This window comes from Eumetopias jubatus, unplaced genomic scaffold (genome assembly GCF_037043125.1).
Source record: "Eumetopias jubatus isolate StellerSeaLion01/CBP00866 unplaced genomic scaffold, mEumJub1_p1.0 scaffold_8, whole genome shotgun sequence".
Classification (NCBI taxonomy): domain Eukaryota; kingdom Metazoa; phylum Chordata; class Mammalia; order Carnivora; family Otariidae; genus Eumetopias; species Eumetopias jubatus.
The window spans coordinates 54,634,468-54,653,336 of NW_028274814.1; the positions used below are offsets into that span (position 1 = coordinate 54,634,468).

Genomic DNA, 18,869 nt, shown 5'->3' on the forward strand with positions numbered 1-18,869 from the left:
AGTCTCAAAAGGCTAAAGTTGGGAGAGGCGGAGCAAGATGGCGGAGGAGTAGGAGACCTGGATTTCATCTCGTCTCAGGAATTCAGCTGAATGGGGATCAAACCATTCTGAACACCTACGAACTCAACAGGAGACCGAAGAAGAGAGTAGCAACAACTCTCTGAACAGAGAAGCGACCACTTCCTGGAAGGTAGGACGTGCAGAGAAGTGAATCCGAGGCGATATTCAGGAGGATAAACGGCGGGGGAGGGGGCCTCCGCTGGCCGCTTCTAGCAAGTGATGGAGCCGCGGAGCACAAAATCGGAACTTTTAGAAGTCGGCTCCGATGAGGGATGTCGCTCCAGTAGCTAAGCGGGAGGTGGAAACCTCGCGGGACAGTGTGGTCTCAGGACCCTCAGGGTCATAGAAAGACCGGGGAGGGGGGGCTTGAGTGCAGCAGAGCTCCCAGGTTTCAGAGCGGGGAAGCCGGCTGCAGAGATGGAGCCGAGGCTCGGGCTCGCAGCTCGGGGTGGCCATAAACTGTGATCCGCGGCCCAGTCGGGCCACTGCTCCTCCAGCAGGGACCCAAAAAGCAGCAGAGACGGGGAGACACCCCTTCCTCCCCCGGGAGGAGTAGCGCGGGAGCACACCGCAGGGATCTGCTGGGTTTGGAGACGCCCCACGGGGTCGGGTGCCAGAGATAGAAATGCTTGGTCACAGGCCGGGTGAGACCGGAGACAAGGGAGATGGGAGTGATTGCTTTTCTCTAGGGGCGCACTGAGGAGCAGGGCCCCGAGTTCTCAGCTCCTCTGGGCAGAGATTGGGAGGCCACCATTTTCACTCTCATCCTCCAAAGCTGTACCGAGGGATTGGAGGGAACAAAAGCTCCCAAGAGCAAACCCGAGCAGATTGCTTAGCCCGGACTCACAAGGGCAGGGCAATTCCGCCTCCAGCAAAGACATTTGGGAACCACAGCAACAGGCCCCTCCCACAGAAGATCAGCATGAACAGCCCGCAGAGACCAAGTTTACCGATCAAGGAGAACGGGTGAACTCCAGCACTAGGGGAATACTGCACATAGAATTCATGGCTTTTTTACCATGATTCATTAGTTTTTCAAAGTTAATTTTTTAACTGTTTTTTTTTAATTTTTCTTTTTCCCTTTTTCAACCAACATCTTATCAATCCCTTTTAAAAAAAAAATTTATTTTTCATTTTTAGAGTCATATTCTATCCCTTCATAGTAGTTACCCTTATTTTTGGCATATATATATAAGTTGTTCACTCTTTAAAATTTTGAGATACAGTTTCTTCTAACAGATCAAAATATACCCTAAATCTCTAGTGTATGGCTTTGTTCTAATCTCCTGCCTGATCACATTCTCTCCTTTTTTTTTTTAAATCTTCTTCCTTCTTTTTTCAAACAACTTATCAATTCCTTTTATAAAGTCCTTTATAATTTTCATCTTTACAGTCATATTCCATCCCTTCATTGTATCAACCCTTATTTTGTACATATATAAGTCTTTCTTTCTTTACAATTTTAGGAGGCACTATCATCTAACACACCAAAATACACCCAAAATCTAATGTGTGGCACTGATCTATGCACTAGCCTGATCATATTTGATCATATTCTGTTTTTTTTGTTGTTTTGTTCTGTTTTTGTTTGTTTTTATCTTTTTCTTTTTCTTTTTTTTTTCCTCTTTCTTTTTTCTTTCTTTCCCTTTCTTTTCCCCTGGTTTCAGGTCTTTTCTGATTTGTTTAGAGTATATTTTCTGGGGACGTTGTTAACCTGTTAGCATTTTGTTCTCTCATTCATCTATGCCCCTCTGGACAAAATGACAAGACGAAAAAAATCACCTCAGCAAAAAGAACAAGAGGTAGTACCATCTGCCAGGGACTTACTCAATACGGACATTAGTACGATGTCGGACGTAGAGTTTAGAATCATGATTTTAAAGATACTAGCTGGGCTTGAAAAAAGCATGGAAGTTATTAGAGACACCCTTCCTGGAGAAATAAAAGAACTAAAATCTAACCAAATCGAAATCAAAAAGGCTATTAATGAGGTGCAATCGAAAATGGGGGCACTAACTGCTAGGATAAATGGAGGCAGAAGAGAGAATCAGCGATAGAGAAGACCAAATTATGGAAAATAAAGAAGGTGAGAAAGAGAGATAAACAACTACTGGATCAGGAGGGCAGAATTCGAGAGATAAGCAATACCATAAGACAAAACAACATTAGAATAATTGGAATCCCAAAAAAGAAGAGAGAGGGGCAGAAGGTATATTGGAGCAAATTATAGCAGAGAACTTCCCTAATATGGGGAAAGAAACAGGCATCAAAATCCAGGAGGCACAGAGAACCCCTCTCAAAATCAATAAAAATAGGTCAACACCCCGACATCTTATAGTAAAACTTACAAGTCTCAGAGACAAAGAGAAAATCTTGAAAGGAGCTCGGAACAAGAGATATGTAACCTATAATGGTAGAAACATTAGATTGGCAACAGACTTATCCACAGAGACCTGGCAGGCCAGAAAGGACTGGCATGATATCTTCAGAGCACTAAACGAGAAAAATATGCAGCCAAGAATACTATATCCAGCTAGGCTGTCATTGAAAATTGAAGGAGAGATAAAAAGCTTCCAGGACAAACAAAAACTAAGGAATTTGCAAACACGAAACCAGCCCTCCAAGAAATATTGAAAGGGGTCCTCTAAGCAAAGAGAGAGCCTAAAAGCAGCGTAGACCAGAAAGGAACACAGACAATATACAGTAACGGTCACCTACAGGCAATACAATGGCACTAAATTCATATCTTTCAATAGTTACCCTGAATGTAAATGGGCTCAATGCCCCAATCAAAAGACACAGGCTATGAGATTGGATAAAAAAACAAGACCCATCGATATGCTGTCTGCAAGAGACTCATTTTAGACCCAAAGACACCCCCACATTGAAAGTGAAGGGGTGGAAAACCATTTACCATGCCAATGGACACCAAAAGAAAGCTGGGGTGGCAATCCTTATATCAGACAAATTAGATTTTAAAGCAGGGACTGTAATAAGAGATGAGGAAGGACACTCTATCCTACTTAAAAGGTCTATCCAACAAGAAGATCTAACAATTGTAAATATCTATGCCCCTAACATGGGAGCAGCCAATTATATAAGGCAATTAATAACAAAAGCAAAGAAACACATCGACAACAATACAATAATAGTGGGGGACTTTAACAACCCCCTGACTAAAATGGACAGATCATCTAAGCAAAAGATCAACAAGGAAAAAAAGACTTTAAATGACACAATGGACCAAATGGACTTCACAGACATATTCAGAACATTCCATCCCAAAGCAACGGAATACACATTCTTCTCTAGTGCCCATGGAACATTCTCCAGAATAGATCACATCCTAGGTCACAAATCAGGTCTCAACCGGTACCAAAAGATTGGGGTTATTCCCTGCATATTTTCAGACCACAATGCTTTGAAACTAGAACTCAATCACAAGAGGAAAGTCGGAAAGAACTCAAATACATGGAGGCTAAAGAGCATCCTACTAAAGAATGAATGGGTCAACCAGGGAATTAAAGAAGAATTAAAAAAATTCATGGAAACCAATGAAAATGAAAACAGAACTGTTCAAAATCTTTGGGATACAGCAAAGGCAGTCCTGAGAGGAAAGTATATAGCAATCCAAGCCTTTCTCAAGAAACAAGAAAGGTCTCAAATACACAACCTAACCCTACACCTAAGGGAGCTAGAGAAAAAACAGCAAATCAAGCCTAAACCCAGCAGGAGAAGAGAAATAATAAAGATCAGAGCAGAAATCAATGAAATAGAAACCAAAAGAACAGTAGAACAGATCAAGGAAACTAGGAGCTGGTTCTTTGAAAGAATTAACAAGATTGATAAAACCCTGGCCAGACTTATCAAAAAGAAAAGAGAAATGACCCAAATCAACAAAATCCTGAATGAAAGAGGAGAGATCACAACCAACACCAAAGAAATACAAACAATTATAAGAACATATGAGCAACTCTATGCCAGTAAATTAGATAACCTGGAAGAACTGGATGCATTCCTAGAGATGTATCAGCTACCAAAATTGAACCAGGAAGAAGTAGAAAACCTGAACAGACCTATAACCACTAAGGAAATTGAAGCAGTCATCAAAAATTTCCCAACAAACAAAAGTCCAGGGCCAGATGGCTTCCCAGGGGAATTCTATCAGACATTTAAGGAATTAATACCTATTCTCCTGAAACTGTTCCAAAAAATAGAAATGGAAGGAAAACTTCCAAACTCATTTTATGAGGCCACCATTACCTTGATCCCAAAACCAGACAAAGACCCCATCCAAAAGGAGAATTACAGACCAATATCCTTGATGAACATGGATGCAAAAATTCTCACCAAAATACTAGCCAATAGGATCCAACAGTACATTAAAAGGATTATTCACCATGACCAAGTGGAATTTATCCCTGGGCTGCAAGGTTGGTTCAACATCCGGAATTCAATCAACATGATATAATACATTAACAAAAGAAAGAACAAGAATTATAGGATCCTCTCAATAGATGCAGAAAAAGCATTTGACAGAGTACAGCATCCTTTCTTGATCAAAACTCTTCAGAGTATACGGATAGAGGGTACATACCTCAATATCATAAAAGCCATCTATGAAAAACCAACAGAGAATATCATTCTCAATGGGGAAAACCTGAGAGCTTTCCCCCTAAGGTCAGGAACGCGGCAGGGATGTCCACTATCACCACTGCTATTCAACATAGTATTAGAAGTCCTAGCCACAGCAATCAGACAACAAAAAGAAATGAAAGGCATCCAAGTTGGCAAAGAGGAAGTCAAACTCTCACTCTTTGCAGATGATATGATACTGTATGTGGAAAACCCAAAAGACTCCACCCCAAAACTGCTAGAACTCATACAGGAATTCAGTAAAGTGGCAGGATATAAAATCAATGCACAGAAATCAGTGACATTCCTATACACCAACAATAAGACAGAAGAGAGACAAATTAAGGAGTCGATCCCATTTACAACTGCACCCAAAACCATAAGATACCTAGGAATAAATTGAACCAAAGAGGCAAAGGATCTGTACTCAGAAAACTATAAAATACTCATGAAAGAAATTGAGGAAGACACAAAAAAATGGGAAAACGTTCCATGCTCATGGATTGGAAGAACAAACATTGTGAAGATGTCAATGCTACCTAGAGCAATCTACTCATTCAATGCAATCCCATCAAAATACCAACCACTTTTTTCAAAGAAATGGAACAAATAATCCTAAAATTTGTATGGAAACAGAAGAGACCCCGAATAGCCAGAGGAATGTTGAAATAGAAAAGCAAAGCTGGCGGCATCACTGTTCCGGACTTCCAGCTCTATTACAAAGCTGTCATCATCAAGATAGTATGGTACTGGCACAAAAACAGACACATAGATCAATGGAACAGAAGAGAGAGCCCAGAAATGGACCCTCCACTCTATGGTCAACTCATCTTTGACAAAGCAGGAAAGAATGCCCAATGGAAAAAAGACAGTCTCTTCAACAAAGGGTTTTGGGAAAATTGGACAGCCACATGCAGAAGAATGAAACTGGACCATTTCCTAACACCACACACAAAAATAGACTCCAAATGTTTGAAAACCTAAACGTGAGACAGGAGTCCATCAAAATCCTAAAGGAGATCACGGGCAGCAACCTCTTCGACCTCAGCCACAGCAACTTCTTCCTAGAAACATCGCCAAAGGCAAGGGAAGCAAGGGCAAAAATGAACTATTGGGATTTCATCAAGATAAAAAGCTTTTGCACAGCAAAAGAAACAGTCAACAAAACGAAAAGACAACCGACAGAATGGGAGAAAATATTTGCAAGTGACACATCAGATAAAGGGCTAGTATCCAAAATCAAAAGAAGATGTGGTATATATACACAATGGAATATTATGCAGCCATCAAAAGGAATGCAAATCTTGCCATTTGCAATGATGTGGATGGAACTGGAGGGTATTATGCTGAGTGAAATAAATCAATCAGAGAAAGACATGTATCATATGACCTCACTGATATGAGGAATTCTTAATCTCAGGAAACAAACTGAGGGTTGCTGGAGTGGTGGGGGGGTGGGAGGGATGGGGTGGCTGGGTGATAGACATTGGGGAGGGTATGTGCTATGGTGAGTGCTTTGAATTTTGCAAGACTGTTGAATCACAGATCTGTACCTCTGAAACAAATAATACATTATATGTTAAAAAAGAAGAAGAAGAAGAAGAAGTTAGCAGGAGGGGAAGAATGAACGAACCATGAGAGACGATGGACTCTGAAAAACAAACTGAGGGTTCTAGAGGGGAGGGCAGTGAGGGGATGGGTTAGCCTGGTGATGGGTATTAAAGAGGGCACGTTCTGCATGGAGCACTGGGTTTTATGCACAAACAATGAATCATGGAACACTATATCAATACTAATGATGTAATGTATGGTGATTAACATAACAATAAAAAATTTAAAAAATAATAATAATTTTAAAAAAGGCTAAAGTTGATCTGCTAGTGCTTAAACTGTCTACTAAAAAAAAATCAAAACATTTAACACCAAAAAGTTGGCAAAATGCAGACAATGTAGCATTTTAAATATTTAACATACAATGAATAATTGCTAGACATGGAAAGACTCAGGAATATATAACCATAGCCCAGGATAAGAGGAAGCAGTTAACAGAGACAAATCCAAATATTTTTAAACTAGCAGCTAATGATTTAAATACAACTCTTATAAAGACATCTATGGATTTCCAAAAAAAAAAAAAAGATATATATGAGTGAACAATTGAAGTCTCAGTAAATAAAATTGTAAATTTAAAAGCTGAAAAACACAGTATCTAAATTTTCTAAAAATCACTGGAAAGGCTTAATAGATTGCATAATAAAGAAACAACAGTGAGCTTGAAGAAAGGGTGATAGAAAATAAGCCATGTTGAAGTACAGAAAAAATGAATCCTAAAAATAGTGATAGATCCTTGTAACCTGTCAGACAATACTGACAATATGTGTATTGGACACACAGGAGTGGAGAGAAAGATCTAGGCCAAAAAAATAAAATAAAATAAAAAATAAGTGATAATAGTCAAAATTTTACCAATTTTTTTGAACTTCTACCGACAGATATAAGAAACTAGCAACTCCCAAACAAACACACAGACACCCCCACACATCCATATTATAGTCAAATTTCTAAAAACTAAACATAAAGATAAAAATTCTTAAAACATCAGAGAAAATAAACAAATTCCTACAGGGGACAACTATCATATTAACTGCAGATTTCTCATCAGAAATAAGGGGAGCCAAAAGACAGTAGACTATTATCTTACATCTAGAGAGGGAAAAAGAAAATCTATCAACTTAGAATTCTATAACCAGTAAAATTATATTTAAAAAATGAAGGTGGAATAAAAATATTTCCAATTAAACACAGCTGAATTTGTTTATGATCAGCTTATGTGTATTGTAAGAAATCTTAAAGGAAATACTACCAGCTGAAAGAAAAGGATAAATAGATGAAAGCTCAATATATAAGAATAAAGGAAAAGCACTACAAAGGGAAAATAGGTGGGAAATAAAATTACTTTTACTTACACATTTAAAAATTTCTTTAAAAAATAATTAACTATATAAGGCAAAAATAATTACAATGTACTGCTGGGTTTGTAATATATGAAAATAAAATGCATGATAACTATAATAAGAATAAGAAATGGAAGAATGAAAGCATACTGTTTTAAGGTTCTTATACAGAAGGCGAATTAATATTAATTCACTGTTGGCTGTGATATGCTAAAGATAATATTGCAATCTCTAGAGAACTACACCACCCAAATTTTAGGTGCACATTTACAGAACAAGAGGAAGACAAAAATGAAATACAAGAAAATAATTCAAAAGATGACAGGAAAAAAGGGAAAAGGGACAAAGAAATGCTTTGAAAACAACAACAACAAACTAATAGCAATATGGTTGAATTAAAACCAATTATATCCATACTATGTTAAATATAAATGGAATAAAAACTCCAATTAAAAACAGAAACTGTCACCTACCTTACAAAAGCAACATGCAACTTTATGCTACTTACAGGCCTATATTTTAAATATAAGGATTCAGCTAGATTAAAACTTTAAAAATGGAAAAAGATACATAAGAAAAATTATATCATCTTGATAGATTTGGGGAAAAAGACAATTGACAAAATTCAACACTCATTCATAATAAAAACTCACAAAACTAGGAATAGAATGGAACTTTCTCAATCTTAAAATCCTGAGTTAAATCTAGATCTATGGAAAAATCTAGAGTTAACATCATATTAAATGTTGCAAGAATGAATGCTTTCCCCCTACAACTGGAAAGCAAGGCTATCTATCTAAATATTTCTCTTCAGTGTTGTATTGGAAGTCCTAGCCAGTGCACTATCATAAGAAAAAGAAATTAAATGTGTCAAACTGGGAAAGAAGGAAATAAAACTTCCTCTATTTTCAGATGATATGATTATTGTAAGATCATAGCATTTGGCATCAATGTACAAAATGCAAGTGTATTTCAGTGAAAAACAGAAAATAAATTTTGTTTTAAAATTCAATTTACAGGGACACCTGGGTGATTCAGTCAGTTAGGTGTCCCACTCTTGATTTCGGCTCAGGTCATGACTTCAGGGTCATGAGATCAAGCCCCTTGATGGGCTCTCCACTCAGCAGGGAATTTGCTTGTCTCCCTCTTCCTCTGCCCCTCACCCCACTCAATCTCTCTCTCTCTCAAATAAATAAATAAATCTTTAGGCCATTGGGGAGGGTATGTGTTGTGGTGAGTGCTGTGTATTGTGTAAGACTGATGAATCACAGACCTGTACCCCTGAAACAAATAATACATTATTTGTTAATAATAAAAAAATAAATAAAAAATAAAATAAAATTCAATTAACTATCAAAACCTCTACATTAAAAAGTATAAAACTTTGCTAAGAGAAATTAAAGAAAACCTCAATAAATGGAAGGTTATAGCATGTCATTGATTAGAATACTCCCTATTGTTAAGATGACAACTCTAATTCTCCCCAAATTAGTTGTATAGATACCACTATGCACCCATTAGAATGGATAATATCTTAAAATGGGCAAAATCAAGTATTAGCAAGAATGTGGTACAACCAGCACTATCATACTCTGCACATAATAGTGTAAAATTTTACAACCACTTCAGAAAATATTTTGACAGTTTCTTCAAAAGATAAACAAACACCTGTTATAAAACCCAGTCATCCCCCTCCCAGGAACTTCCTAGGATAAATGAAAAAAATACATCCTTACAAACACTTGCATACAAATATTTACAGCAACTTTACTCAATATCCCCAAACAGGAACTTCAAATGTCCATCAGATAGGAGAACGGATAAGCAAACTGTGGTGTATTCATACAAAGGAATAATGCTCATTAGTTAAAATGTATGGACTACTGATATACTCAACAATATGGATAATTTTAAAACATACTGAGTGAAAGAAGCTATAAATAAAAATATTTACTCTATGATTCCATTTATGTGAAGTTCTAAAATAGGTAATATTAATCCTGAGTGAAAGAAATCCTGCCAGTGCTTACCTCTGTTTGCATGAGAAAACTTGTATCTTGAAAGGAGTATGGTTTTTATTCAGAATATGCATTTGTTAAAATTTATTGAACTGAATGTGTGCATTCCTTTTGATGTAAAGTATGCTTCACTAAAAGAAAGTAAAAGAAAAATGTCTTGTTCAATACTGGGGAGAAAGGAATTTAATTAGAACAAACTAATTTGGTTTAGTCATAATTTGATAATTTTGTAACAGAATTTTTTTCTTCTGAGGACTTTCTGGTGGGGAAGGTAGTGACAAAATAGGACAGGAACCCAAACATACTTCAAAAATCTCTATAATTCAACCCTTTCATTTTGTAGATGAAGGTGGCTTTTAAAAATGCAGAGAAATATTAACCTTTAAAATATTTTAATATTTCTTACTATCCTTCTTAGAAGTTTTAGCTACTTTAAGCTGAGCAACACTGTCAGTTTGGAGGAGACAGTGTTCAAAAGCTGTCATTGTCATGTGAGAAATGCTGTCCTCCAGTTGAACTGTGGTTCTGAATGCTTCTGCTGGAGTGTGATCAAAATATGATAAACTGTCAGCAAGTCAATGGCCCCAGTCCTAGATTTCGATCTTCTGTTTGGAACCATTCTCTAGGGAGAAACACTTGGGCATTTAAAGAAATCCTATTCACTGGCATTCTAATTCCAAACTTCCAGCTAAATATAAGAATTTAAAGCCCAAATCCAGGGATGAATTGAAATCTTTGTTTTTGAAGTTTAGTGCAGAGTTTTCTGAACTCTCATGAAACTTGCTTTGAGATGAAGGAATATCATCTTTTAAATATGCCATTGCTTCACAGGGACACTTGGGTCTAAATTAACTTGTAAAGAAAGTAAGAGAGTAAATTTTCGATTACCTCTGTTCTAAGTAGTACATGTGGCAGGATTCAGATAAAACTTGCTCTTCCCTAAAGGAGACAGAGATTTTTTTAACCAAAATGACATTTTTGTCATTATTATGACAAAATGAGAGGGAGGAAAAATAAATGTGAATTATCTGAACTGAACTCTATTTTATTTTTCCATAAAAGAAGGAAGTTAGTAGGAAATAAGCTCATAAAATAACCTATCAAATTGTCCCAAGAAGATAAAGGACGTTTTCCAAAGTAAACTAAAATGAAATTCAAAGAACTGAGTAAGATTTTGTACTATAACATTTGTTAGTGTAGCAAACTCCAATAAATTACAGTTTCCAATTTGGTTTTGCAGACTCTCTGAGGAAAAGAGAAGATACTTATGGTTTTATCGTTTCTACTGCAATAATGAAAACTGCTCCCTTCCTTTGGTCCTGGGTAGTGCCCCTGGATGGGATGAAAGGACTGTTTCAGAAATACATACCATTTTGAGAAGATGGAAATTTTCTTGCCCTTTGGAGGCACTTGGACTTCTGACTGCCAGGTAAGAATTGCATAACAAGCATGATATTACTGACAAGAAAAATTTGAAGAGAAAAAAATAGGACACTATGATTAATTCAATAGCTATTCTGGTTGTTCCCAATTTCAATAGCTATAGATATTAAATTTAGATAAATGTAAACTATGAATATAAATTTCAAACAGATCTAAGCTGTAATTCTGTCTTCTGTACTAAACTGGAAGTATAATTAATGGTCTTAGTTTCTTAAATGAAGAGTTAATTACTCTTACAGAAATAACAAAACAAATAGGGAAAAATAAAATTCTCTACTCTTTACCCCTCTCAAAAGAAAAAAGTCCTTAATAATTGGGACCATATCTTTGATACAAAATGCCCCACTTATGGTAGATGTACAATAAATATGCCAATGATAATGGTAAGAATAAAAGGGAAAAAGGTATCCCTTATATATTCTCCAGAACTTCCCACAGAATAAAATACACAGGGATGCAGTTGGGGGTGGAGTAATGATGTCTTCTCATAGTTAGGGGGAAACATGTGGGAATAAGTGTGGAAGCTGGCTCTGGTTTGGGGAAACAGCTCTTCCTTGGCTTCTATTTTATATTAAAAGCCAAGAAGAGCTATTTTAAATCTGTCTTGATAAGCATCAGTTCACTGATGCCATGAAGAAAGTCTGCAATCTCCAGAATCAGAGACGAATTGTGGAGCCCAGTTCAATTCTGAATTCTCTCTCAAGGTCCTAACAGAAGGGAAATGTGGGGGAGAGAGAGTGACATAAAGGACTCTTCAAACTGATTTACTTAGGTTTATGTTAAAATTAGTGTACTTTCCAAAACTTCTGGAAGAGAAAATGAGGTGAAAGTTTTCTTTTTCTACCACAATGAGATACCACTTCACACACATTAGGATGACTATAATCAAAAAGACAAGCATTGGCCAGGATGTGAAGAAATTACAAAACTCACGCATTGCTGGCGGGAATGTAAAATGATGTAACCACTCTGGAAAGTAATTTTCAGTTCCTTAAATATAAAACATTGAGTTACTGTATGACTGAACAATTCCACTCTTAAGTATATACCCAAGATAAAATACATGTTCAGTCAAAAACTCACACATGAATATTCAGAGAAGCAATATTTATAATAGCCAAAAAGGAGAAACAACCCAAATGACCATCAAGTAATGAATGGATAAATAAAATGTGACCTATCCATACAATGTGATATTATTCAATGTGATATATAATAAAAAGGAATGAGTAATAATACATGTTACAACATGAGTAAGCCTTGAAAACATTATGCTGAATGAAAGAAGCCAGTCACAAAAGATTGTATGATTCCATTTATAAGAAATGTCCAAAATTGGCAAATCTATAGATACAAAAAGTAGATTAGTGGTTGCCTAGGTCTAGGGAAGGTCGGGGAAAAAGGGGGTTGATTGTTAATGGTATGAAGTTTCTTTCTGTAGTTATAGTTACACAACTCTGGGAACATGGTAAATACCATTGAATTGTACACTTTAAGTAAATTGTATGGCATTTGAATTATGTCTCAATAAAGCTATTTAAATCTTAAAAGAATAGTTATAAAGGTAAAAACTAGAGGTATGAATCTCTATAATATTTCATTTTTTTTATTTTTTTATTATCTTAATCACCATACATTACATCATTAGTTTTTTTTCTAGTTTTTTTTATTATTATGTTATGTTAATCACCATACATTACATCATTAGTTTTTGATGTAGTGTTCCATGATTCATTGTTTGCGTATAACACCCAGTGCTCCATGCAGTACGTGCCCTCTTTAATACCCATCACCAGGCTAACCCATCCCCCCATGCCCATCCCCTCTAGAACCCTCAGTTTGTTTCTCAGAGTCCATAGTCTCTCATGGTTCATCTCCCCCTCCAATTTCCCCCCTTCATTCTTCCCTTTCTGCTATCTTCTTCTTCTTCTTCTTTTTTTTTTTTTACATATAATGTATTATTTGTTTCAGAGGTACAGGTCTGTGATTCAACAGTCCTACACAATTCACAGTGCTCACCATAGTACATACTCTCCCCAATGTCTATCACCCAGCCACCCCATCCCTCCCATGCCCCACCACTCCAGCAACCCTCAGTTTGTTTCTTGAGATTAAGAATTCCTCTTATCAGTGAGGTCATATGATACATGTCTTTCTCTGATTGACTTATTTCGCTCAGCATACCCTCCATTTCCATCCACGTTGTTGCAAATGGCAAGATTTGCATTCCTTTTGATGGCTGCATAATATTCCATTGTGTGTGTGTGTGTGTGTGTGTGTGTGTGTGTGTGTACCACATCTTCTTTATCCATTCATCTGTCAATGGACATCTTGGCTCTTTCCGTAGTTTGGCTGTTGTGGACATTGCTGCTATAAATATCAGGGTGCATGTACCCCTTCAGATCCCTACATTTGTATCTTTGGGGTAAATACCCAGTAGTGCAATTGCTGGATCATAGGGTAGCTCTATTTTCAACTTCTTGAGGAACCTCCATACTGTTTTCCAGAGTGGCTGCACCAGGTTGCATTCCCACCAACAATGTAGGAGGGTTCCCCTTTCTCCACATCCCCGCCAACATCTGTCGTTTCCTGACTTATTAATTGTAGCCATTCTGACTGGTGTGAGGTGGTATCTCATTGAGGTTTTGATTTGGATTTCCCTGATGCCGAGCGATGTTGAGCACTTTTTCACGTGTCTGTTGGCCATTCGAATGTCTTCTTTGGAAAAATGTCTGTTCATGTCTTCTGCCCATTTCTTGATTGGATCATTCGTTCTTTGGGTGTTGAGTTTAATAAGTTCTTTATAGACTTTGGATATCTCTATAATATTTCTAAAGCCTAATTTTTTCACCACATGATATAACATCTTTCTAGTTTCTAAAGCATAAACTGGCTTTATGGAGGGAAATTATTATTGTTTTACTAAGATATTCCTTGGTCTATTTTAAAGATATTTAAATGTGTCAACTAATACTTTTTATAAAGTTTATGGAATATTTCTTAGAAAAATCTTTTTTGAATACCCAAGTTTTTAAAGGTTATAAAAAATTTTTGATCTTTTTTCAGAGGTAAATAGGTTGTTGCTCTTACATAACAAGAATCTGGAATTCCCCGCAAACAGATTTCATTATATATAATGCATATACCAGAAATATGCAGATCACACATGAATATACTTTCAGTCAACATAGGCAGTAGGCATTTACTCAAGGGGTAAATCAGTAATGAGCCAAACCTTCATACATGTGCAAATGTACAATTAACAGCAGATTATTTTAGATCCTAAGTGTCCTTCGAATATTAAAAATGAACTAGGAGACTGCTCCTGCAACAGCCATGTGAAAGCTGTATCTTGCAGTTTTCATGTAGAAGTGGCTTCATATCACATCTCATGCATCTAGCATTCATTGCACACCCAAGGACCATGTTGAACATCATGCCAAAGACCGTGAGACCTGCAATTCCAATACCAACAAATTCTGATGACCTGAAGCTTAACTCTGATTATGGTCCCAATTTCATCAATACAATGTCTGTGTACTAGAAGCTCCTTTGGGCATATGGGTTGGACCTGTTCAGACCTTTTGTTTCACAGCACTGAAATGTTGAGTAGAAAATACTGAGAGTCCTATTTCCCTTTTCCCTATCTGTAAGGTAATAGTTATAATAAGCCTCTTTATATGTGGTCTGAGCATGTCATATAGCTACACCCTTGCCTATCAAAACAAATACTCCAATGGTTACTTCAGCAGCAATTTTCACAAGTAGGCAGGTGAAAAAGCTGAGCACACATTGAAACTGCCTCATGGCTACCTAACACCTGAAGAAGCCCATGGCTATTAGCGCTCCTGCTCCAACCAGCACAGAAAGCCCCAGGTAGATATACTGCGATGACTAATCCTCTGATAATAAATCCTTCATGGTGCCTCCAAACCAAAACCATAGTCCAAAAGCAATGGCAGCTGACTGGGCCAGCCAAAAGATCAGGTTGAAGCCAAGCGGTAGATACTTGATGCACCGCAAACACCTGTAGAGGCGCCCCATGAGGCCCACGCTCTACTGGGATCCTGAGTCCCTAACCCTGCACTTGTGCTCAGAGTATAAAAATCTTTGTCAGAATAAAACCTATAATACTGCTTAGTTTTCTTGCTTGTAAAATGAAAGGACTCACTAGACGGACTTTAATATTCTCTGATTCTGCTTATAATGAGCCTTCTCTACCTAAATAGATGCTGAAAATCTATTTGACACAATGTTTTAAATATAAAGATCAAATTATTACTTAGTGACCCTCAGTACTATCTAATTGAAGAGTCACAATAACCCTATGAGGCAAATACTATTATTATTCCAATTGTACCTGTGAGGAAGCTGAAGCTTCCAGAGATTAAGTTGCCCAATGGAACGCTAGTAAATTGAGGAGCTGAGGTTAAATCCAGAGATTTAGAGCTTGAAATCTTAACCGCAATGCTTACAGCCTTTCTACATAAATACTCTAGGCTATTTACATATTAAATATGTAAATAAAACTATCTTAAAATGGTCTTATTATAGTAAATAGCAGTACTTAACTATCTAATCATGCTTGGATGTTTCTACTTCGCTGTGTAATTTCTTTTTTTTCTGAACAATCAGATTTTTAGAAATTATAGGGACTGGTTTCAAAGTAGAGTGCTGTTTATTAAGCACCATTCAGGAAACTTAGCAGAAATTTGATTTATTTGAACATTGGACAGTTCCCTATCATGCACCAAAGAAGGTCACTGGGAAGGTTAAAATATTTCCATTGCACTCATTCTATGACTCCCACTCTCTTTAACTGAACTACTAAAAAACTTGAGGACAAGCTGTTTCCAAAAATGAACCTTTCAACTTCTCCAAATTCAAAAGCTGACTTTTCTGAGAACAAACAGTTTGTGCTTGTTAAGTGAGTTGTCAGAGTAAGGTCTTCAGAGATCTGTATTTTTTTCTCCTTTGAATAGTCTATTTTTCCAATGGTTTAACCTCTTGAGAACTGGTGTGCTCCATTTCTAGCTCAGAGAATTTTTAATATTGCTGTTTATTTAATCCAGTCTAAAGATTCACCACCTCCTTTTGGTTTATTTTTAGCAAGAGACATGTTGAGATTTAATTTACCTAGTGTGGGGCACGGGGTGTTAATATTTCCACTACTGAGTGCCAACAGTGTGCTCACTGGGTACTGATATTTCCATTAGAGAAGGCAGTGCTGTCAGAATACCAGAGACAAGGGCTAAGGTCTGTGGTTCTTGGCAGATGGTTGCTATTTTCTTGAACTCTGATGCACAGGCATAACTATTCAACTGCTAATAGCAAGCAGAAATTACCCAAGGAATTAAAAGACAGTTCAAGGAAAGTATTCATTTAAAAATAGCAACTCTGAACTGGCATCAGAGCATTACATCAGAAGCTTAAATAAAAATTTGACAAGGTACTAGAAATTGCCATCCTACATGATGTAAAATTATTATTTTGCAGGAAGAAGATCAATGCTTAACAGGCAGTGCCTTAACTTCCAATATCAGTTTCCTTGGAAAAATGTTTCAAAAACATGTTTGCATGAAACCACTGTATCTTTTATTGTAGAGATTAATTTACACTAAAGACATTCTTTTTTTTTAAGTTTCTACAACTTTTTTTTTAGATTTTATTTATTTATTTGACAGAGAGAGATACAGCGACATAGGGAACACAAGCAGGGGGAGTGGGAGAGGGAGAAGTGGGGCGGGGGGAGGAGCAGGCCTCCCGCGGAGCAGGGAGCCCAATATGGGGCTTGATCCCAGGACCCTGGGATCATGACCTGAGCCGAAGGCAGACGCTTAACAACTGAGCCACCCAGGCACCCCTACACTAAAGACATTTTTGACTAGCATTGTAAGTAGGTAGCATGGAATATGGAAAAGGAGACAGTTATAACTTCCACATTAGACTAAATAATTAAGTGATGGATGATGTTGTATCTTTTCCATTTATATATTGAACACAAGTATGTGTACGTGGAAATTGACATGCAATGAATCAAAGAGACTGAATAATACGTCATAGTACTATCTCTAAAAAACAATTTCGAGAAAAAGACTAATGCTAAAGATCACCCCACAATATATTCCATACTATAACCAAAGTATTAAGTGCTATATATGCCCAAAGGAGAAGGAGACAGATTCTTTCTGAGAAGGTAAGGAAATCTTCACAAAGGAATTGAATTTTGAGTTGAAATATTCATAGTAATTTCCTGAGTGGAGAAGAGAGGAAATGGCATTTCAAGAAGAAAGACTAGCGTGTGCATAGTTACAGAGGTTCAGAGAATAGTGAGTAATTTAATATCATAATAGAAGGGAACTGTACTGTGAGATAAGACTAAAAAGGATAGGTCAGTTTAGGATGTTTTAGGTCTCATGAGCCAGGTAGTTACTACGGACTCATTTCTGCAGCCCATGGAATTTTGTTAAGAATGGAAGTCATACTGGGCGCCTGGGTGGCTCAGTTGGTTGAGCGACTGCCTTCGGCTCAGGTCATGGTCCTGGAGTCCCGGGATCGAGTCCCGCATCGGGCTCCCTGCTCAGCGGGGAGTCTGCTTCTCCCTCTGACCCTCCCCCCATCATGTACTCTCTCTCATTCTCTCTCTCTCAAAAATAAATGGATAAATCTTTAAAAAAAAAAAGAATGGAAGTCATACTATCAGATTTATGTTATACAAGAATAATGCTGACATCATTGTGAAGGATGGACTAAAGAAAGAAAATGAGAGGAAGGATTTTAGATAGATGTCAGGTATTGAAATAGTCCATTTGAAAAATTGTCTGGGCCTGAAAATAGTAGAGATCCACAGAGCAGATCTGAGAAACATTTCAGAGGAAAGTTAAAAAAAGAGAAGAGATAAGGAAGACTTTGAGCTTTCTGTTTTGGGTAAATGATAGAAAACTATATCATTAATTAAAACAAGATTTATAGAAGAAAGAGAAAATTTGGGTGATGTAAGATAGAGAGTTCTATTTTGGAATGTTGCATAATTAAAAACCTGTGGGGCATCTAGAAGGAGAAGACCAGTATGCAGTTGTATATTCAGACCTGAAGCCTAGTAGAGAAACCAAAGTTTGAAAAATAATATTTGAATTATTGGCTTGAAGGTAGTAACTGAAGCCATAGAAGTAGAGGTACTGTGTGTATATACGTAGAGGAAGTTAGAAAGGGGCATAAGATGGAACCTGGAGAGTAGCAACATTTTAAGAGCAGTATAGAGCAAACAAAGTCAGGAAAGGCAATAGGAAGAGTGACCAAGAGGTCAGAGGAGATGGACAAAGGAGTGGTAATTTAGAATTCATAAAAAAGGTTTTCAAAAGGGGCACCTGGGTGGCTCAGTTGGTTAAGTGTCGGACTCTTGGTTTCAGCTCAGATCATGATCTCAGGGTCCTGAGATGGAACCCTGTGTTAGGCTCTGTTCTCAGTGTAGAGTCTGCTTGAGATTCTCTCTCTCTGCCCCTCCCCCTGCACTCTCTCTCCCACACACTCTCTCTCTCCCTCTTTCTTAAACAAATAAATTTTTTAAAAAAGGTTTTGGAGAGGTATTAAGTAGAAGTAAGTCTTAAATCAATGGATTGAAACTAGAGCAGTCACTGATGGTATTCATGAGACAATTATAATAATGCAGTAAAGTTGGATGCCATATTTCAAGATCCTAAAGAGGAAATAGAGAGAAATAAATAAATTGTGCCTTTTGAAATAGGATTGATGGTAAAGG

At 37.1% G+C, this 18,869-nt stretch overlaps 1 protein-coding gene and 1 pseudogene across 1 annotated transcript in view; one reads left to right on the plus strand and one right to left on the minus strand.

Moving 5' to 3' along the window:
• PIK3C2G (phosphatidylinositol-4-phosphate 3-kinase catalytic subunit type 2 gamma) overlaps positions 1-18,869 on the plus strand; it is a 344,412-nt gene that overhangs the window by 106,959 nt on the left and 218,584 nt on the right. The window contains 1 exon segment of the mRNA XM_088025563.1: positions 10,908-11,096. Coding sequence (XP_087881689.1) covers positions 10,908-11,096 — 189 coding nt within the window.
• LOC114221624 (tetraspanin-2-like) lies at positions 14,411-15,154 on the minus strand (annotated as a pseudogene).